The sequence below is a fragment of the Prorops nasuta genome, unplaced genomic scaffold (genome assembly GCF_024137725.1).
Source record: "Prorops nasuta isolate Cenicafe-Biocafe unplaced genomic scaffold, Cenicafe_Pnas_1.2 PNAS00050, whole genome shotgun sequence".
In the NCBI taxonomy this organism is placed as follows: Eukaryota; Metazoa; Arthropoda; class Insecta; order Hymenoptera; family Bethylidae; genus Prorops; species Prorops nasuta.
The window spans coordinates 363,031-383,981 of NW_027116847.1; the positions used below are offsets into that span (position 1 = coordinate 363,031).

The following is a 20,951-nucleotide window of genomic DNA, read 5'->3' on the forward strand; positions in this document are numbered from 1 at the left end:
TAATTCTTATAATTGATAACTATTACGTTCTACGAACCCGCCGTAAATATTTAATTCGTAAGTTTACTACGTGTAATTTAAAGCTAAAGAACCTTAATTTATTTGAAACATTCCGTTGCTTGGGTTTCGTATACATACGGTACAGTCGAGAACATCAATTGTTCCCCATACAATTGTAACCCCACAACTTTTCCAACCATGTTTTTGTTCTGTATTTAAAGAACTCATGAATTATTATTAAATAAAACTATGTGTACAGGTGAGTGTAACAAAGGTGGAACAGAAAATGGACGACTAGAAAACTGAAGGGAATATTTACGCATAGGAAACTTTTGCTTTCTCAACTGTACATTTAACCAGAAAGAATAGTGCCATATGTTGGAAGGTAAAAGATATCTGTGGACATAACGCATTAACCACAATTCACCAATAATAGCAGTTTAGATGTGATTCGGTACATTAGGCGCTCGTCTCTTCACGCTCAATCAACTGTGAATGGATCCAACTAAAAGAGAGGTAAGACGTTCCTGGGAAACAGGAAGTAGGTAGGTATAGTGTATACTACGTATAGGTACAAGCAAGAGAATACACCATAACCGGATAAAGTTTAATTGCGTGAATGTGAGTTACTGCTAGTTTGTCCCCTCGCAACATTGTGTTGGGAAAAACTATTATCTTTTTTAAGCCATCTTGATTTTCATACGAATTTCGAAAAAATACTCAAAGAATATCTATTTTGGTAGAGCATATTGATTTGACTATGCTAAACTTTTTAGATTATCCCGAGACACATGCGTGATAACATAAGCTTCTATGTAGTCACACAATTGCAGTTGCATGCATTCCAACATATAATTCTTGCTTAGATGCTCATCAAGGTTGTTATAAATATAATATTTAATGTATACAAGAGAATATGGAACTTTTCATTTCAATATGACGAGTCATCGTTTCCTGTTATCTTTGGGAACTTGAAGAACGCGCCAGATATTATCGTATTCATTGAATTAAACATGAGTGCCCTTAAATCAATTAGTATATATATATGACTCGATCAATTATTAAACTGAATATTGTGCTCTCCATGTTTTCAGGCTTTATTTGATAATAAGAATACATTATATGGGAGAATAGTCTCTATGTGATAATTGATTGGACGCCTCGAATACAAATCATATTTAACATGATTAAAGTATGAAATAAAAGTACAATATGTACCAGAGGTATACATATATGCGTATTGACTGATGAAAAGGCGTCATGCAGCAGGGAATTTTAATGAATTTCAATGAGCTTGAATGACCCTCTGTTTGCGGAGAGCTTTAGTTAAGCGTTAGGAGGGTAGTACTGGCTTTAAAATTGCTTTGGCCACTATGTATAAACTGCAATGACGAGGCGTTGGGGTGCATATTATAGCAGTCACCCCCCCCCCCCCCTCCCTATATATACTTATACCCTCGATGACACGTACGATGTACCACAAAGTTCACGAGTATTTTTCACGCTTTGTTCCTATTATTACTTCACAAATCATATTTACTCGTTAACTCAGTATGTATTTCGCATATAGGTATGATATAACTTTATAAATCAAGTTAAATTAGTTTGTCGCCTAAAACTGAACAGTGCGAAACCAATTGAACTTTCATCCGAGTTAAGAGCTACAAACAAATTAAGTTAGAGAAATCAAACATGTGCAATTTGTTAGAAAATAACAATAAAAGTGACTGAACATTTTGGTTGTTTTAGTTTTCTGTCGCTTGGCGGCGCACAACAAGAATCTGCGTCTTATGTATTTTATGTTCTAGTATAGTTTTAAGTTAATGGCTGAGTCGTTTAAAAAAAAGGTAGAAGGTTGTAACGGTTAGAACCAAGAAATGTTCTTTTGTACTTTTAACATTATTCTTGCTTATTAAATAATAAAGTTTTACAAAACAAAAAGGTGTTCATTAGGTTATGGGCCCAGAACACGAAGAAAGAATATATATTAAGGTAGAAAGTTAAATGTACTATTAATTTAAACTACCTGTCGAAAGTAATAAGCAAGAAATTGGCAAAAGTAAAGATTCCTTATTAAAAAAAAGGAATTATTATTGGTGAAACACAGAAATTTGTTAAAATGGAAATGGAACGTCAATTTACAAAATTAAACGGGAGTAATTGGCCTACCTGGAAATTTAAAATGGAGGTTATGTTAAGATCTAGAAAATTGATAAACTTAGTTGCTGGAAAAGAAAGAAAACCGACAATAGAACAAGAAAGGAAAATATGGGATGAAAAAGAAGCCAAATCTCAAGAGTTAATTGTCGTAAGTGTTGAAGAAAATATTTTGACTCATTTAATACCATGTAAAAGTAGCTACGAAATGTGGGAGAAATTATTGGCTATATATGAACCTAAAACCAAAGTTAGTGTACATTTGGTGCAGCAGAAATTTTTTAATTTAAAATACGAAGATCCCATGTCGAGTTTCATTGCTAAAATTGAAGAATTAGTTAATAAACTGTGTTCCATGGATGAACAAGTATCAGAAAATATGGTAATCACAAAAATATTAATGACATTACCTAACAAATACAAGCACTTCATATCTGCGTGGGAGTCCGTACCCAGTAAGGATCAAACATTGAAAGAGCTAACGTCAAGGCTACTTGTGGAAGAGGAAAGGAATAGAAACTTGGAAGAAGAGGAACCATCGACATCATCAGCATTAGTTGCACATTCCAAGGAAGGAATTAAGAAGAAAAACTGTAGTTCTAGGAATAACGTTAAGATTAATATAAATGCAGGTAAAGCATGCTACGAATGTGGTAAAAAGGGTCATTTAATTAAAGATTGTAGACTTCGGAAGAAGCTAACATGTTTCTTTTGTAAGAAACCCGGCCATATAATGAAAAATTGTAGATATAGGTTAGAGAAAGAAAATAATGAGCCCAAACAAGAAGATGATACTCAAAATGCATTTGTGGCAAATAATTTGCATACTAATAATATGTGGTTAATGGACACAGGTGCAAGCGAGCATATGTGCAAAGATAGACATTTATTTAAGGAATTCGAAACGTTAGACTTAAAGAAATATATAACTATAGGAGATGGTAAAAGACTAAAAGTTTGTGGTAAAGGAAAAATTGCAGTATTAGCATATAATGGAAATGAGGAAATACCATCAGTTCTTTGTAATGTATTATATGTCCCAGAACTAAAAGTTAATCTGTTTTCGGTAATTTCTGCATTGGATAAAGGATACAATATGATTTCAACAAACGAAGAATGTAAATTTTTCAAAGAAAACAAATGTAAAGCTTTAGCAACTAGATATAACAAGATGTATGTAATGAATTTTAAAATAGATATAAGTTACGCGATGGTTAGCTTGGTTGATTGGCATGATAGGTTTGCTCATCAAAACTTTCAGTATGTAAAAGAAATATTAAATAAGAACAACATCACATTTACAGGAGAAAAAGAATTATGTGTATCGTGTTTAAAAGGAAAACAGCATAAAATTCCTTATTCATTAAGCGAAAGTAAAGTAACCAGTCCAGGAAAGTTGATTCATATAGATTTGGGAGGTCCAATGGAGCAAGGGTCGCTGAATGGATCAAGATATTTTATTTTAATCAAAGATGATTACAGTAGCTTTAGATTCGTTTACTTTTTAAAAAATAAGTCTGACACTTTCAGCAAAATAGTTCAGTTTATAGCTCTTTTTGAAAATGAATTTGAGTGTAAAATTAAAACCATTAGATCAGACAATGGAAGTGAATTTATAAATAAAGAGATACAAGATCTGTTTCAAAGAAAAGGAATTACTCATCAAACGACTATTACTTATACTCCACAACAAAATGGAAAAATTGAAAGGGAAATGAGGACAGTAGTAGAAGCTGCAAGAACAATGTTGCAAGCCAAGAACCTGGGAAAAGAATTGTGGGCTGAGGCGATTAACACGGCAGTATACACGATAAATAGAACAGGCAAGACAAATGAAAAAGGTAAAACACCATTTGAATTAATATACAAAAAGAATTTTGAAATAAAAAATTTAAGAATTTTTGGTACAAAAGTATATGTTCATATCCCAAAAGAAAAAAGGTTGAAATGGGACCCAAAAAGTAAAGAGGGGATATTCGTGGGATATGGGATAAACAGAAAAGGATTAAGAGTTTGGTTCCCTGGTACTAAAAAGGTAGATACTTTCAGGGATGTGATTTTTGTTACTGAGAGTATAAAACAAAATAAAATAAATTTAGAGAAAGAGAGTGTAACGTGGAGAAATAAAGAAATTGAAGAATCAGATACTAAAGATAATGAAGATAAAAATGCAGAAAAATATAGCAGTGAAAACGAAGAAGTAAGTTCAAGTGAAGATGGAAGCGATGCATTTTTTGATACTATAGATGATGATGAAACAGAATCTGAGACAAATGAGAAAGAAATAACAAGTAATAGAAGAAGTAATAGGAAAACGAAAAAGCCAGGATGGTTTGAAAATTATGAAATGGGGCTAGTAGCAATTGAAAAAGAACCTAACTCCTTTAAGGATGCCATGGAAAGTGTTAACTCTAAAGAGTGGAAAGATGCAATAGATGAAGAATTAAGGATGTTAAAAGAAAATAATACCTGGCAAAAAGCGGATTTACCCCCAAATAAAATAGCTATAGAAACAAAATGGGTATTTCGAACAAAAAATATTGAAAATAATAAAGTGTTATTTAAAGCCAGATTAGTGGCGAAAGGATTTCAACAGAAAGACTATTTGAGCCATTCAGAGATCTTTGCACCAGTGGCAAAGCTACCTACATTTAGAATCCTACTAGCTGTAGTACAAAAATATAAACTGATAATGAATCAAATGGATGTTAAAAGTGCGTTCTTAAATGGTGATATTGAAGAAGAAACATTTATTAAAACTCCAGAAGGTCTGGAAGGTAACGGAAAGATACTGAAACTTAATAAGTCTTTGTATGGATTAAAGAAGTCACCAAAAACATGGAATGTAAAATTTAATGATTTTATGATTAAGGAAGGGTTCAAAAGGAGTAAATCAGACTATTGCTTGTATTATAAGGATGGTAAATTTTATGTTCTTTTATATGTGGATGATTTAATTATAATATGCTATAGTCAAAACGAAATAGATAAACTGAAACGAGCTCTATGTAAAAGTTTTAAAATGAAAGACTTGGGGAAAGTTTCAAAATATTTAGGAATTACAGTAAAGGAAACAAAGAACTCGATTGAGTTAGACCAAAAAGACTATGTGCAGCAAATACTGCAAAAATATCAAATGGATAACTGTAAGCCGAGTGCTACACCAATAGATCAAGGGCTCAAATTATCAAAAGAAAATTCGGCTAATACAGAGTTAATCATTAAATGCAGACAACTTATAGGCAGTTTGATGTATGTTATGATAGGGACACGTCCTGATATATGCTATACAATAAGTTACTTAAGTAGATATCAGCAATATGCAAGTGAAAGTCTTTGGAAGGCATTGAAAAGATTATTACGATATTTGAAAGGTACATTGGATATGAAGCTAGTTTATAAGACGTATGAAAGCAAAACTATTGTATGTTATACTGACGCTGATTGGGGAGGAGATACCAATGACCGAAAATCAACATCAGGTTATATTGCCAAATTGTATGGTTGTACAGTCTCATGGTGTTCAAATAAGCAACAATGCGTATCGTTATCTACCACCGAAGCAGAGTACGTGGCACTGGCCAAAGGAGTTGCCGAGGGGTGTTGGATAAGAAATATGTTAAAAGAAATAAATCTTGAATACAGCAATGTAAATATGTTAGTAGACAATCAATCAGCAATCTGCGTAGCCAAAAATCCAGAGCACCATAAACGTTTGAAACATATTGATTTGAAGTATCATTTTGTTAGAGAAAAGGTAAATACGAATGAAGTGAATATATGTTATGTGCCATCTGAAAACCAAACCGCTGACATATGTACTAAAGGGTTAAATCGTACTATTTTTGAAAAATTATGTTTGATGTTAAACTTAGAGCAAAAGAAAGATTTAGATTATGAATAAAAAAAAAAATTTTTGAATATTGCTTTTATTGAGGAAGGGTGTTAGAAAATAACAATAAAAGTGACTGAACATTTTGGTTGTTTTAGTTTTCTGTCGCTTGGCGGCGCACAACAAGAATCTGCGTCTTATGTATTTTATGTTCTAGTATAGTTTTAAGTTAATGGCTGAGTCGTTTAAAAAAAGGTAGAAGGTTGTAACGGTTAGAACCAAGAAATGTTCTTTTGTACTTTTAACATTATTCTTGCTTATTAAATAATAAAGTTTTACAAAACAAAAAGGTGTTCATTACAATTTCAGTTAGAATTTAAAATTCTTAAAATATTATCGAATAAAGAACGTTTTATTCTACACGTAATTTCGTTGCATCCGTGAAATAAAAGGCTGCAATTATTTATTATTGTTGGAAGTGCTCCTCGAGGAAGTAATTAAGACGATCAAGCGATGTCCTCCGGATTGTCTCTGCACGAGAGTCCTCTTTTTCTTTATCCCCACGTAAGATCTCCGGAGGCCACAACGATTTTCCACAGTTGCCAATTGTTATTAGTATTATTACTATTACAGTATTATACGTGACTGTCCATCCCTTCCAGAAATCTGTTACATGTCTATGACAGTATTGTAAATTCCTTACGAAAAGTCAGTGTCTCATCTGAACCTCACAAGCATGGCGTACATTCTTAAGCCCAATATTATCTTGCATCTTGCTATCTCGTGGCTGATGCTGATGGTTGTTGTGCAGGCATCAGCAATTGGCTCTGATGTCTCGTCTCAGATTGATCTGGACTCGGACGATGATAAATCGACTACAACCAGTGCACCTAACCTTAAAGCGGTCCTGGACCTGAATAAAGGTGCGGCACCACTGAGAGCTAACGTGAACGTTGGCAATAAGCACCAACCTAAACCTGTAGCATGGAGACCCATCACCTCTGCTTTTGCCAAATCAGACCCCGTTAAAAGGAGAAGAAATAATTTAACTGGTGTAAGTTATATATTTCTCAGAGAATTTTAGTTAAAAAATCAATTCTAACTTAGTCCGTCCTATTAATCATTGATTTTGAATCATACTTGTTTGACCATTTTATTATTTTCGGATCATTAGAGTAGTCGACCGTAGACTTTAACAAAGCTTAAAAGTCGTGTTAAAGTGCAGCACTTTTTAATTTACTGCCCTGTCAGAAACGGAAAGAAACATCTCTGCACACTGCAGTACGGAGGACCGCTTAGACTAGATTTGACGAAGGTGCTCGTAAAATTGCTCGTTATAATTTTATAGAGAGTTCCAAAGAACCATCGTAAATACCGACACGGTGTAAATTCGGTATTGTTCCGGCGCTCTGGGATCAACCATGTTCAGCTGTCATCTAAAATTCATTTATCTTAACGATACGAGCGTAATTTACTGCAGTCTCGTTGTAGTATTGGACAAGCTTTGATTTAACATCAATTATATTTGGGTTTTTCTTGACATTGGATTATATCGTGAGTGATAATAAGGCTGCGTTTAATGTATATTTTAATAATTTTCAGCTAGACTCGAGGGTGCCAAACGTTATCAATAATATTCAAATAATAGTTAATGGCAACGAGACAGATTCGGAGACGGAGAGTAGAATTAATAGGAATAACATGGTATGCAAAAATAGCGTATGTAATATTTCTGTAGTGTCAAAACCAGATGGGATAGGTAACATCGTAACCGACGTTCGTCTTAGCATCATAACAAGAATTAAGACTCTGGACGTGGAAGAGATCCCAATTATCGACGGAGTTCGAGGTAACGGCAGAAATCGTCAAGAACCTCCACAATATTTTCCTTTGAGTTACGTTCCACACGTGCTTTATGATAACTTACCACAGGTGAGAATTGTTCTCTTCCAAAGGATCCATCATCCGACTAACAAACGTATTCAATTTTTCATATTATAGATCCAAACGCACCGTCCAGAACCTCACGAACGAAGATTTTACTACGGACACAGAACTTTCCAGAGACCACCATCTTATTACCATTATCAAAGAATCGACCCTGAATATCAAGGTCAAGGAATGAATCTCCCGGACAAAACAAACGTGGATGATAAAATCGAGCCACCTCTTAGTAAAACTACGACTAACGATAAAGAAACATCGTAATTAACTTTTAATTATCGACTCAGATAAGATACATTCTGAACAATGTTCATTAAAATGACTTATGGTATTAACAATCGTTTATTTATTTCTACTATTAAAATAATGGAACTAATAAATAAATAAATACATAGTTTGACAAAAATCTTACGGCAGCATAGTGTTTGTATTTCACAATAACGAATTATACGGTAAGTACAACAATCTATGTTACCTTAAAAAAGAAATCATTAAAAGTATAAGGCACGGATACGCGTGTGATCGTATAAGAAAGGAAAAAAGGAATAAAATTTTTTAATTTTATCGATGCGTCATTGAATTATAAAAACTAACGATATAGCTACATTTACTATAGGAAAAAGTTGTAAGAGATTTTTTTAATGCAGTTGTTTTATAAAGTGTATACAATTTCGTTATCGTTACGGATTGAGTATTTCCGTATATCTTACGAACTTAATCGAGCTCATTTGAGTATAATATTATAAAAAAGAGGCTTTTGATAACCCTGAGTTTGTAAAGCAGCCTTTATCCCGTCAAAGCTACGATTTACTGAGAAATAAAGAATTGACAAAGCTGTTATCAAAATACATAAGTGGCTTGAGGATTAATCGCGAACGGTGCGGAAAGTGACTTTTCCGTTGTCATTAACACCAGTGGTAGCCTGTTTGTGAGAAACTTCTTTTCCATCTGGACCAATGAAGCTTGTCGAGCTAGAGCTTGAAAACACTCCATGAGTACCGCCTCCGGAGAGGGGACCGATATCTTCCCCAAATCTCGATTCGATTCCTGGAGACGCCTGTGTTTTTAAAGAAAAGAACAATTTAAGATTTATTTACTAACAACTTTACAACGTTAAATAAGCATTATTTGAGCATTACTATTATTATTATTACTGAATACTTACAGGACTAATAAATCCACTCTGGTAGCCACCATCAGGTCCCAGATTAATGCTAGAAACAGCTACGTTACCTCCGTTGCCAGCACTACGGAAAATTTGGTCCTGAATTCTTTTACCAAAATACAAATTTAGCATCAATTAATAATTGTCTTCTATCGCAATCATATGCTATTTAGCGAGGTGAGGTTAGGAATCGTGAGTATTGAAATCGTGAAGTAATTATCCGCCACTATAAACAGTTGTACGTATAACCCGATTATATTTCTAAAAGCATCCACTATTGCTGGAGAATTCAACATTCCAAGCTACAACTGGGCTCGCGCATGAATTTCCTTATTATTATTTTCCCAGAATTGTTATAAAAGCTGCAGAGAAAAACATCGAGCTTCACCCTATCTCCAAAAAGCGTGTAAAATTAGCTAGCAGTTTTGGAGTTCTGTTTTATCAGACGAGAAACGAGTTCTTTCTAAACATGCAATATTTTTAAAAATTTCTAAGAATTCTTTCTTATTTTCGTTGTGTAAAACTTTAAAAATTGTCTAAAAACGCTCTTCTTGCTAGCTGGAAGAGAAGAAGCAAAATAACCATCACCAGCAGAAACAAAAGAGAGAAGATGATTTTTGTTCTGTTAAGCTCTAACATAAGTTGCAAATTTAAAAAATTACTTACGCTTTGTTTTGTGCAGCTATTTCTGCCGCGATGGAATTATGGTGAGCTTGGATACGCCTAAAGTTTTCTTCCATCATGCTTTGAACATCTAAAGGTGAGCCAAAATCATTGCTGAATGGAAATCCTCCAGAAAACGATCCTCCACCTGTACTAGCGTATGATCCAGAACCTGCAAAATTTCAATCAATCTTGTTAGTCTTTAAGTTTGTAACAATAATATTAAACTTTATTTCATATATATACCAGTGATTGTAACTTTTAAAATCTGTGATACCGCTAATACCAATTATTGAAATTAATTTTTGCATAAAACTACCATACGAGTTGTTCGTTTTGATGCTGCAGCTGCATTACTTCGATGCGCGCATAGTCTGTCATTAAATAAGAAGAATTTTACGATTCTCCCACCACGTATCATCCGATTGAAAGATAAATCAATAATAATATAGATAATGTACTACACATTAACAAAATCTCCCACAGCTGTGGTATACGAGAGAAAAGACTGTGATCCAATCAAACGCTTTCGTCTTGTGTTTGTTCGAAGATGTTGCTGCATTTGCAACAATATTATTTTTATTGCGCACTCCTAAATTTATCGCCAATTCACGTTGCAAGACAACATCCTCGAGCAAGCGTCATAAATGTAACCAATGTAAAAGTTGAACATACATTTACATATACATATAATTAATTTAGTACGCCAAATGATCGAGGGTTGAAAATTTTGCAGAGTATTAGGAATCTCAAGGTTAAAGTTTTCTTGGCTAGTTTATAACTATACCTGCTCCGTTAGGAGCGCTTCCAGCGTTCGCGAAATTTCCTTGACTTCCGGTATTTCCTGGAGTAACAGAGGAATCGGAAAATTGTCCTCTGGTACCTATATTTGGTACTCCTGAAGATCCGGCCGAAGCACTGGCACTAGCAAATCCATTTCCTACCGAAACACTATGAGTGGAGCCATGATTGGGCCCAGACTGTGATCCATAAGAGGCTCCAGGAATACTATTAGGAGAAGGAAATCCAAATCCACTTTGCGACTGGTAATTTGGATAAGGGCTTGGATTGTAATTACCAAATGATCCTTGATTGGACGTTGGATACTGATTATGAGGATTGTACGGAGTATTAAAAGGCCTGTACGAATTGTAAGGATTGTAGGAATTATAAGGATCATACGAGTTGGAAGGAGCACCAGATGGTTTCGAAGGACTCTGATTAGGCATATTGTTCGAATGGGAATTATCCTCTGGTCCAAAACGTGAGTCCAACTCTGGTGCTACTCCATTTGGATTCTTATCAGTTGGTTTTCCAAGATTAGGTTTGCCAGCGTTCGATGGTTTTCCGGGACTGATTGGCTTTATCGGAACAGAGCTCGCATAGCTACCAGCTGATGCTGACGAAGATGATGGACCATTACTGGTACTGGTCCAACCACCAAAATTTGGGTTGGATCCTGGAATAATGTTGAAATTCGAAGAACCAGAATTGGGTGTATTGGATGGATCGCCAAATCTGGAATTAATGGAAGGTCCTCCAAAGCCTGGATAACTCGGTTGATTACCAAATCCAGATAGAGGATTAGGGAAGGAGCTCCCATAAGGATTGGATGAAAACGAGTTGGGGTTATAGAGGCTTCCATAGGGATTATCGTAAGGGCTCGCAAAGGAGTTTGAACCATATGGATTATTAAAAGGATTATAAGGAGCATTATACGATCCAGGCGAATTTGCTCCTTGATACGATCCAGGAAAATTGCTTGGATTTGATCCATAACTTGGGAAGGAACCTACTCCTGGTGTACCACTGGGTGCAGATTCAGGAGTGGATCCAGCTATGGATCCTGGTGCTCCGGAAGCTGACTTCCTGTCAAGGTCAGGTGTGCTTCTAGAAGGCTTCCCTGAGGTAGGCAAGGCTTCCGAGGAAGCTATTGGATCTGGTTTTCTGGAGTTAACTGTTGTTGATTCGGTACTTGATTGGGTTGTTACTTCTGTGGTTGTTGTATCAGATGGCTCAGTCGCACTCTCAGTTGTTTTAGGTGATAGAGTGGTCGACTCTGTGGTCGTTGGAGATTCGGTCGTCGTAGTCCCATCTTTAGCATCTCGCTTTCTTCTATCGATGGGAAATTGTCCAGTTTGGCTTGTATCAACAGGTATGAGTATTTCTTCTGATTGGTCAGTTCCCAATTCTATCAAGCAGCGTTTCAGCCAAGAGAAATGAAAACAGAAGAAGATAGATGATTATTATTATTTTTGTTAAGTATTGCAAACTTGTTATGAGAGCTTTTGCAGGTGCAAATCTTCCATTGTGACCCATCCAGAAATATTCTTCTTCATCCAAGTCGTGCATTAGCCTTGCATGCTTCTACAGGTCCTTCACCATACTAATGTAAAATTGTTATGTGTGATATATTTTCATGTCTCGATACTATCACGTTAGTTATTTTCTATTAATTAAACAATCTATATTACACAAATATACAATGGAATTTTGTTACGTTCGAAACGTGATGGAAAGTAAATATTTTGATTGCACGATACGTGACGAAAGGGAAAAATCGAATTTCACGTTGATCCGATATGTCATGTACACACGCTGCGTATCGCAAATGCTTTCCCCGTTGAGACAGTTTCGCTGGTAAAGAATGCTTGCACACGCACATTCTAGCGATAATTTCTTCGTTATCATATTTTTGGACTTTTATTATTGATCAAGACTCGTGTTCCTTATAATTAGCGCTATACTTTTTACAATTTATTATTTTTTATCAGATACCACCGTGTTTTGCTTAAATTTTGAAAAGTCTTTCATGTTAAAATATTATAACCAGTGCAAATTTTACCACCGAGGAAAATGAAATGAAATGTGAAGAAAGTATCGCTATACGCGGGTCAAGGTTTGTGTGAAATTGGGTCATGGTTTGTAAACTGTGGAACAGATATTACGTATTTTTTTCACGCATTGTATGCACGCGTGTTAATATTTGTATAGACGTATAACGCAAAATTAAACGGTACTACAGCATTGTTAAAAGCTGCCGCTCTCAACTATACACTAGTTAGCAATGATTAATCAGTATCGAGCTATACTAACGTATCTACACAGCTTAATAATACTTTGCATGCAACAACATTCCTCATTCTTTGGTAAGAAATCAGAAAAAGTCCTTCCTCTCCTTTTAATAAGTTTACGGATGTTTACAGGAGTCATGCAAATGCTAAATACAGTTTTATTAATCAGTGTTTAATTACCATGGATCACTTTCAAGGCATGATTCGCTGCAAGTGTGTGCCAATTACAACCAGATTATAGAATAAATAGTAGACTACATTTAACGCAGAAATAAAATTTATCTATGCTGAGATGGAAAAATTTATACTTTTTATTCAAGGAAGTAATATTCTCTTTCGAAACTTGTTATTCTTTGCTATTTAAAATTCCGCCGTTAACGAGAATAAGAGATTTATACCGGTTCTGGAATTCCCATTCTTCTCTGGCAATTCTCAACTAAAATTGCTAGGGTTATGTAAGTTATTGTTGCGTTTATTTTTTTTTCTCTGTACTTGCTAATAACAAGTACCTATTTTCATTGTTGTTTTTTCTGGATGATTCGAGTGTATTCAAAGCCAACGAAAGGATCTCAAGTAATTCGAGTACTATTGTTGTTTGCACACGAGTAACACTGAAGTTGATAATAGGTTATGTATAAAAATATGTAACCCTTTAACCTAATCCTTGAATTAGTACGTGAAAGCATAGAGAGGAACTACGGTATAGTAACGCTACTCGTTAATAACGAACAGAACTACGTATATTTGACAAATAGGTTAGTATATGACAGAGAGTACACTTGAAAATAAGTTGCTATATAATATGTACAATACAATTTGAAAAGGAAGAAAGAGACAAGGTTCGATGACCTTGCGGTGTGTTAGTGAACTACGTGCCTACGTCATGGTATCCTTGAAAGTTCTACTCCTATAATTTAGTGTATACACATCACTCACCTGATTGCGATGCAAATGTCGAAGCCCCGGAACTGGCAACAAGCGCAAGGATGACCAAAGCACAAATTTTCATATCCATCGTCCAGTTAAATTGCTTCATCAATACAATGATTAACGAGAAAATCGAACGTTTCCTTTGTGTCAATTCGCTGTTTACTATCACCACTAAAGACCGCGTGAAACTATTTTGATCGTGTTGTTGGCGCAGATCGCAAGAGAATGACTGACTCACTTAGTGCGGTGATCATCTTATATAGCATTCGCTCGTATCTGCGGAGTACCTCAAAACATTTGCGGCGCGATATTTAACTCACCGGAACTTTGTAAGAATTCGAATACACCCTTCAACCAATAACAATTCGTGGCATCATTTTGAAGTTAGGTATTGCAGATTCATCCACGAGAGTCACTCTTAGCTCGACAATGTTCAGTCAGCGTGTTTTTTTACTTCTCTTATATACAAAATTACCCCAATCGTCGCGTAAATAGTTTTTACCTCTTGTATTATAAATAGCTACTCGATTAATTTTCGCTGGATGTGCTATACGTGCTAAGAGTCGTACAGGTATCAAATGTTAAAAATTTTGGCGAAACTCGTTTGCGACCAGTTCTTTCCTAGTGAGTGATGACTCTTTAATCGTTTGGACCTTGACAATGATCTTGCCTAGTCTATGCACGAGCATGGCGAGCTTATCTCAAACGACTTGTTTTTTTTTCCTCTCCTTATTATTAATCAATATACTTTCTATTTTTACGCGAGTTGGCAAATAACAAATTTTTTTCCATTTCATACTTTTGTCAAATAAAATAAATTACCAAGCTGATCAGACGTTATTTTTTTTTCCAGATAATTCGAGAGGATTTATCGTAGTGTAATTATTGAACAATTGTGTTAGTGTTAGCATGGTTTATCCACGATTAGTCTACGTGTATCCTGGTCAAACGGTTATTGATCATCACGGAAAGATGAAGGCGTATCAACAAACTAATCACGTTCTTCCCGTGTATTCATTGATACAATTATTGGTTTACCATATAAAATTGATACTTGAACTGAACTGTTCAGCGAATATCGACCATAAACGGTTTTTATAATCGCTCGTTTAGACCACAAAATTTTTCTTGAATAATTATCTATGCTTAATTTTGCCTCTAGTAAATGATTATTTGTAATTCTACACAGTGGAATTTTTTTAACGAGGAATAAAATTCCAAAGCTTATGATTTTTTTAAACAAAATTTATAGTATTATCAAGTTACGAGAGGAATCAGTAAAAAACGATGCTTTCATTCAATACATATTACTCACTTTAATACTTCCCCTGATCAGGACATGAGTCAGACAAAGATTGTAATTTTACAAAGCTGATAAGAAAATGGAAAGAACGAGAAAAATGATGTTCTCTAAAATGTACGGAAGATTAGTAACGTCATTAGCCGGTCGGATAGATCACATTGCATTATTTCCAGAAAATTTCTTATTTCTGTATTTAAACAGTTGTTGCATCAAGTGAAATAACAAAAGCCAGCAACGCCAATGTCTGGAATCTTTTAAGATTATTCACTGCAGGAACTTTTGCTGCAAGGTTTCCTCTAGCTATCATTACTCTTGCGCTTTAATCCAACTCCAATTGAAAATCAACGAATAAAAATTTCCATAATAAAATATATATGTATATTTCAGAAAAAGTTAAAACCTTCTTTCTTATTAATTATTAATAACAGCCAAATGAGAATTGCCAACAAGGAGTATCCCATTTTTCATACAACAACAAACTAATTATTTCATTATAATTATCTTCTTTCCTCCAAGAATTGTTATTTTCACCAGAAAAGTTTCTAACAAAAATTAATAAGTGTAGGATAAAATTGGCGATGACGAATAATTATAGAGAAAAGTACATTTTTTTTCCTGATCTCATAATATCCTTTTACATAGAATTATCATCGAGATTTATTCAGCTGGTGTATGACGCTCTCGCTGCAGTTTGGTATTCTTTGTGTGTCCAAAATGTATAATGCGCCTGGTCTTCTGGACTTATCAATGAATCGCTGCAATAGTAGTTCTATAAGTACTAAGAAAAGAAGCAGTAAATTAAAAATAAAGGGAAAAGTATTTTATCACATCTGGTTCGTATAATTCCAAAGGAAAGTAAGATTAAATCGAAGGATAAAATTTTAGTATACCTGAAGCCGTTGCTCTTGAAGATGTATTTAGAAAAATAAGATAGTCTACTTTGAAGCATTCCAGAGAAATTCTTTATCGCTGCGAGGCATGGAAATCTACCATATTGACAAGCGGTACTACTGCGTGGTAAAACAATGCATTAAGAAGGAGTGCACAGCTTAAGTGTAGGCCGAGAACGGATGTGTTAGGAGATAGCACAGTCCCTTAATGGTACTCAATTTCGAGTCTTAGGGCTTCTTAGTGGTATATAAGCTCGGTCTGAAACGAAAGGCCCTCAGTAAGATCTTAAAAATCCAAAAATATACATATTGTGCCTTCTAGAAAAAGTTGAAGAAAAAATGTTCAAGACTGCTAAATTCGCCTTAGCAATTATACTTACTTTTCAAGCGTTAACTATCAAAGGTATTTCGTTTTCTACTATTTGAACAGTATTTATTTTCAAACTTACTTCTTCACTTACCACGTGTATTTGCTGAATTTTGGTTGCGCGTTAAATTACAGGCAGTCCCGTTAAAAAAGGCGATGACGAATTGAAGCATATTTCTGAGAGAAGTGGTAAAGTTGTGAATATTAGGGATTGGTCGCACTTCCACCATTCTTGGACGCTGCCGTCATTCTCTTCGCTATCTGTTAGCAACCTGTTCAAAGACACCGAGGACAATGACAATGAAGAAAAGAAGCTTAAAACTCGGGTCGAGTCTTTGGAAAAGTCTCAGAAAGAGATATTGGAAATTCTGAAAAAAATTACAGAAGGTTTTGCTTAATTGATCTTTTCTTTTCATATGTATATTGTTTCTAAGAATTATTTTTTCTTACCTCTAGCAAATAAATCAGCTGGCAAGGTTTGCGGCAGCGAAACTCCACTAACTACGAAAGTTAACGAAACGAAGAAGATGGACCCAACAAAAACAAAAGAAAAGAAACCTTTGGCAGTACCAACAACTGCAAAGCCGGAAGCTGAGCAGAAGAATCCTCCAAAGATTGGAAAAGAGCAGGAAAAGGGCGAACCTCAAACGCAAGTAGGAAAAAAAGGTGAGAAAGAGGAAAAACCTGCTGCATTGGAAAATGAAAAGCAAGGGATAAGCCAAGCAGAGCCAGCAAAAATCAACGAGGGGCAAAAGGACACGAACCAGTCAGCCAATAAAACTGCCGATCGCGAAAAAGCGAAGGATCCGGAAAATGACAAAACCAATACAGAAACTGCAGAACCAACAACTGATAACGCGATATCAGCAGTCGTGCTTGGGTTCGAAACTTCTAAAGAGAATCAATCAATAATACCATCCGAACGATAAAAACTCAACTGCTGCGATTAGACAAAGAGGCAAAGACTCTTTAATACTCGAATATACAGTGTAAATTGGTATACAATTTAAAATATTTTATAATTCAAGCGGAACGCTGCTTTTACATAAATATGAAACTATTAAAAAAATATAATGTTTTTACAAATAATTATCAATAAACGTTGGTTTTTCCTATTACCCTTTGACAGACACTTTGAACTCTGTCTCGAATACAAACACGTGGTCTGACGCGCTTACACCAATACTAGTATGCACTGTCGGTTCCAAATACTGGTTACACAAGTCTTCAGCCTTAGCCCAGTCGCAATCGACGCTTCGGGAATCCACAAGGTCACGATCGTCACACGCACAGCATACTGGCCTTATATCGTTGAACGAGCTGGAGTCGATGGATTTTCTTCATAAAGATCCTTTGACAAGATTATTATCTTACCTTGACTCTCGTTAAATTCCTATTGAAGGTAAGTCGATAAACTCGAAAAATAAACGAAAGCTCCCAAGCGAGAGAGATGTTTGATGAAAGGAGGGAAAAAATCTTTGGGTTTCCCTATGACGAATCCATCACGGATCGTGGTCAATGATTCTTACGGGAATGTATTACGTCGATGGTTCTTCTTACGCATATTAATAAGGATCTTAAGGTCAAGCTAACTTATTAAGAAGGGCAGTTGGGCATCGCAGAGACGTCAGAAACGTTTCAGACATGGCAAGAATCGCCAGGTGTATTGTGATTTTTTGCGTTATCCTGGGGTTGACCTGGGCAGGTAAGCAAATTTAATCGTCAGAGGTTTTTGGAAGGATCCTTTCGATAATTTTAAAGTTTATCGTGTGAAGTTTGTGATTGTCAAAATTGTGAGTGTTAGGTTGTTGTAACATCGTGCCAGAAAGAAAAAGCCTGTTATTGTTGAGTCTCCGAAACTTCACTCGTATAAAAGTGAAATGTTTTACTGTTTGTCATAACAATCGAGCTTCAGGAATAGCCCTATATGAAATGTACCATCAACTAAATTCTTTTCTGAAATTTTGATGAGGATTTGTTGGCTTGTTGCTATTTAGACGAACGTATAGAGTTGAGCAAGGCAGAGCACGAGAGACGACGGAACACACCACCCGAGCTTACGCCTGACTGGGCGCCACAACAAACAAGGACTGGCAAGAAAAACGAAGCTCCGCAAGCTCGCTTCTTACCATTCACGGCAAGCTTCAGCTTAAACGCGGGCCAAAACAATGCACACACTCTGAGCGTCGGAGCTGATCGGGAAGGCATCAGTCTCTCGCAAAGCACCAGTCAATCCTCAGCCACTTCTTTTGGAAATACTGCAGGGTAGACAAATATTAATTCTCTCATTGATAGATATATTCAACACGCTCATTTCGTCGAATTCATGCATTCATTCATCTGGCGTCGCGGTATACTGTGCCAATTTGATCAGTGATCATTTCAACAATAACTTCAATCCATGCTTCTCTCTGGTTCATACCTCTGCAGCAATTTTCCATTCATCTTTATGTTGGTCGCATAGGCCAGAGAAGTACGGAGAGAATTTAGCTGAAATGCCTACAAATTAATTTTGCACAGTGTACTATAGCTTATCCCATAAAAAACAGACTTGGCCTATAAAAAAAAGAATTGGCCGTCGAGACACTACCATATGTCTCTCGATCTATTTAGATCGACTGTAAGTGCGAGCCACCGGTGGTACACGCCGAATTAAACGAGTTGAGCATTACTTTACGTATAGTCATTCCTTGCAATATTTTTAACAGATCACTGGCCTCCAGTCAGTCATCGTCCTTCTCCGCTGGCTTGAACGGCTTCGCGGCTGCTGACTCGAATTCCTTTAGCTTAAACCATCCAATCTTCGGAGCGAATACGCAAGCTGACAGTAATGCTTTTAGTATTGGTCAAGGAGCAGCGTCCGCCAATGGGAACGCAGCAAACCATCATGCATCATCCAATGCGCAAACTTCGCTTGGACCTTCCCAAACTAGTGCACCCTCCTTCCCAGAGAGATATCCTAAACGAGAACCAAATATGTGGAGCAATATTCAACCAAGTTACGAGGAGACTGGTAAGATTTGCGAAGCAGAATGAACAACCGACAAACACTTAACGCTTTTGAAAATTGTTTATAGTTCACTTGGATAGAAACAGACCGATGCTAGTGATCAGTCATTCGCCATCGAGTTGGAATGAACAAAACCCGAAAAGGGGACCGATCGAGTTGGACATCGATGCGCAAAATACAAACTGGAACAATAACAAGCCGTATATACACGTTTCAAAATGGAGACCTAGCAATGGTCCTCATCCTGAAGAAATTGGAGGTTGGAATTCGAATGATTGCAGGGGTTTCAGAAACTGTAGACAGCAGGGTCCCAAATTGGATTCTGTTGATGTCGGGGATGATTTTGTTCCTCAAGTGGGTTTCAATTCCAATGAATGGAATGGGGAAAACAATTGGCCAACCGGTGGTCTTCAAATCAATGCGGCATCCGCCTCCTCCAGTTCCTCTTCTGGACCAGGTGGATTTTCCATCGGACAGTCGTCGTCTCAGAGTGGTTCAGGATCGCGTGGACCAATCTCAACCGGCACCGTTAATCACGTGCAGACTTCGGGTAACGCTGCGGCACATGCTCAGGGTTCAGTAGGTTCTGTTCACCAAGGCAACAATGGTTCGTTGCAAGGTAGTTTCGATTCTGGTACGATTTCTGCTACTTCTAGCGGAAATGGTCAGTCCTTGGGAACTTCGATAGCTGGGAACCGAGGAGGAAATTCGAGAGGACAGGTAAACACGCACACTATCGGTGCTGCGTCATCTCAGGGAACGGCTAATTCCGGCTCGGTCTCCAATATCAGATTTCCTGACGAAAGCAACCTTTACGACGTACCCAAAGAATTTATAAGAAACAGAAACACTTCCCGCTCCAAGGGCAGAAACGAAAAGGCTCCCATCGAGAGCATCATATCGGACATTGAAGACACCGTTGTTGATTTATTTGACCTTGAATGATACTCCGGTGAATCTTAAGATTAAGTTGTGCTGTATTACTCGCATCGTACTCATTCATCACGATAGACTCTCAATCATTTTCATATTTCTTCGCCTCTCTTAATTTATTCTGTAAATATATAATTTGTACAGTAATGAAAAAAACTCGGCTAATTTTAGTAGTTGTACGATATATTTCATGCAGTCTTAAGAGTGAAGCATGGCGAATACACTGGATAAAATATGCGAAGACTGTGGACGATTGAATTACGATGGTAATTATCAAAGCGTGACGCAATTTCGTCTTTTTAAATTATTTCTATCCAGTCGAGGACGTTTCTAGGAAATTTATTTGCCAGGAGATAGCTGTCGTGCGTAGTAAGCTTTGTTGTAGGATATTTTTTTAAACATTTCCTAGTGTAAAACTTAAAAATTTAGAAAAAAAAGCAACTCCATAGCATAAGAGTATTTAATTATTCAAGCGATATTAATCTATAATTGGATTAAAACGATAATTGTACTATAATTATAAAGTAAAATGGAAATTATGAGAATTATGAGTACTTTACGATAGCGCCGAGTAGCTGCAGGCTCTGCGCGAAATGGGTGAAGGTTAGTGACAAGTAACAGCGAGTATCTCCTGAAGGTCAATCATTGAACTTGAATCAACAATGAGCAGGACAGTGGAGCCA

The 20,951-nt window shown here is 36.2% G+C and overlaps 4 protein-coding genes across 5 annotated transcripts; 3 read left to right on the forward strand and 1 right to left on the reverse strand.

Moving 5' to 3' along the window:
* The first annotated feature begins 6,509 nt into the window (after nt 1-6,509).
* LOC136784223 (uncharacterized) lies at nt 6,510-8,569 on the forward strand. Its single transcript, XM_066744771.1, has 4 exons — nt 6,510-6,553; nt 6,652-7,043; nt 7,592-7,921; nt 7,991-8,569. The coding sequence occupies exons 2-4, from the start codon at nt 6,726-6,728 to the stop codon at nt 8,195-8,197; spliced, it is 855 nt and encodes a 284-aa protein (XP_066600868.1). The 5' UTR covers nt 6,510-6,553; nt 6,652-6,725; the 3' UTR covers nt 8,198-8,569.
* Nucleotides 8,342-14,003, reverse strand: LOC136784222 (uncharacterized). Of its 2 annotated transcripts, none has more exons than XM_066744770.1 (5): nt 13,772-14,003; nt 10,549-11,952; nt 9,765-9,933; nt 9,099-9,180; nt 8,342-8,990 (listed from the first exon to the last, which is right to left on the reverse strand). In XM_066744770.1, the coding sequence occupies exons 1-5, from the start codon at nt 13,869-13,871 to the stop codon at nt 8,799-8,801; spliced, it is 1,947 nt and encodes a 648-aa protein (XP_066600867.1). In that variant the 5' UTR covers nt 13,872-14,003; the 3' UTR covers nt 8,342-8,798. The 2 variants fall into 2 exon arrangements, with proteins under 2 accessions (XP_066600867.1, XP_066600866.1); XM_066744769.1 differs by having other exon boundaries at nt 9,099-9,204; nt 13,772-14,002.
* Nucleotides 14,004-15,964: 1,961 nt separating this feature from the next.
* On the forward strand, nt 15,965-18,372 carry LOC136784207 (nucleolar protein 58-like). The gene is made up of 3 exons (XM_066744738.1): nt 15,965-16,361; nt 16,461-16,712; nt 16,782-18,372. Exons 1-3 carry the CDS (start codon nt 16,298-16,300, stop codon nt 17,252-17,254), a joined length of 789 nt encoding a protein of 262 aa, XP_066600835.1. The 5' UTR covers nt 15,965-16,297; the 3' UTR covers nt 17,255-18,372.
* Nucleotides 17,970-20,709, forward strand: LOC136784174 (uncharacterized transmembrane protein DDB_G0289901-like). The gene is made up of 4 exons (XM_066744692.1): nt 17,970-18,030; nt 18,323-18,590; nt 19,034-19,338; nt 19,403-20,709. Exons 1-4 carry the CDS (start codon nt 17,970-17,972, stop codon nt 20,278-20,280), a joined length of 1,512 nt encoding a protein of 503 aa, XP_066600789.1. The 3' UTR covers nt 20,281-20,709.
* The last annotated feature ends 242 nt before the right edge of the window (nt 20,710-20,951 follow it).

Excerpts from the sequence above, each read along its gene's own strand:
- LOC136784223 (XM_066744771.1), top strand. The coding sequence starts at position 6,726 with ATGGCGTACATTCTTAAGCCCAATATTATCTTGCATCTTGCTATCTCG. Across the intron at positions 7,044-7,591 it reads GAAGAAATAATTTAACTGGT|CTAGACTCGAGGGTGCCAAA; the intron begins GTAAGTTATATA and ends AATAATTTTCAG. Across the intron at positions 7,922-7,990 it reads TTTATGATAACTTACCACAG|ATCCAAACGCACCGTCCAGA; the intron begins GTGAGAATTGTT and ends TTCATATTATAG.
- LOC136784222 (XM_066744769.1), bottom strand. The coding sequence starts at position 13,871 with ATGAAGCAATTTAACTGGACGATGGATATGAAAATTTGTGCTTTGGTC. Across the intron at positions 11,953-13,771 it reads GACATTTGCATCGCAATCAG|AATTGGGAACTGACCAATCA; the intron begins GTGAGTGATGTG and ends GCTGCTTGATAG. Across the intron at positions 8,991-9,098 it reads AGAGTGGATTTATTAGTCCT|GCGTCTCCAGGAATCGAATC; the intron begins GTAAGTATTCAG and ends TTAAAAACACAG.
- LOC136784207 (XM_066744738.1), top strand. The coding sequence starts at position 16,298 with ATGTTCAAGACTGCTAAATTCGCCTTAGCAATTATACTTACTTTTCAA. Across the intron at positions 16,362-16,460 it reads TCAAGCGTTAACTATCAAAG|GCAGTCCCGTTAAAAAAGGC; the intron begins GTATTTCGTTTT and ends GTTAAATTACAG. Across the intron at positions 16,713-16,781 it reads TCTGAAAAAAATTACAGAAG|CAAATAAATCAGCTGGCAAG; the intron begins GTTTTGCTTAAT and ends TCTTACCTCTAG.
- LOC136784174 (XM_066744692.1), top strand. The coding sequence starts at position 17,970 with ATGGCAAGAATCGCCAGGTGTATTGTGATTTTTTGCGTTATCCTGGGG. Across the intron at positions 18,031-18,322 it reads CCTGGGGTTGACCTGGGCAG|ACGAACGTATAGAGTTGAGC; the intron begins GTAAGCAAATTT and ends GTTGCTATTTAG. Across the intron at positions 19,339-19,402 it reads ACCAAGTTACGAGGAGACTG|TTCACTTGGATAGAAACAGA; the intron begins GTAAGATTTGCG and ends AATTGTTTATAG.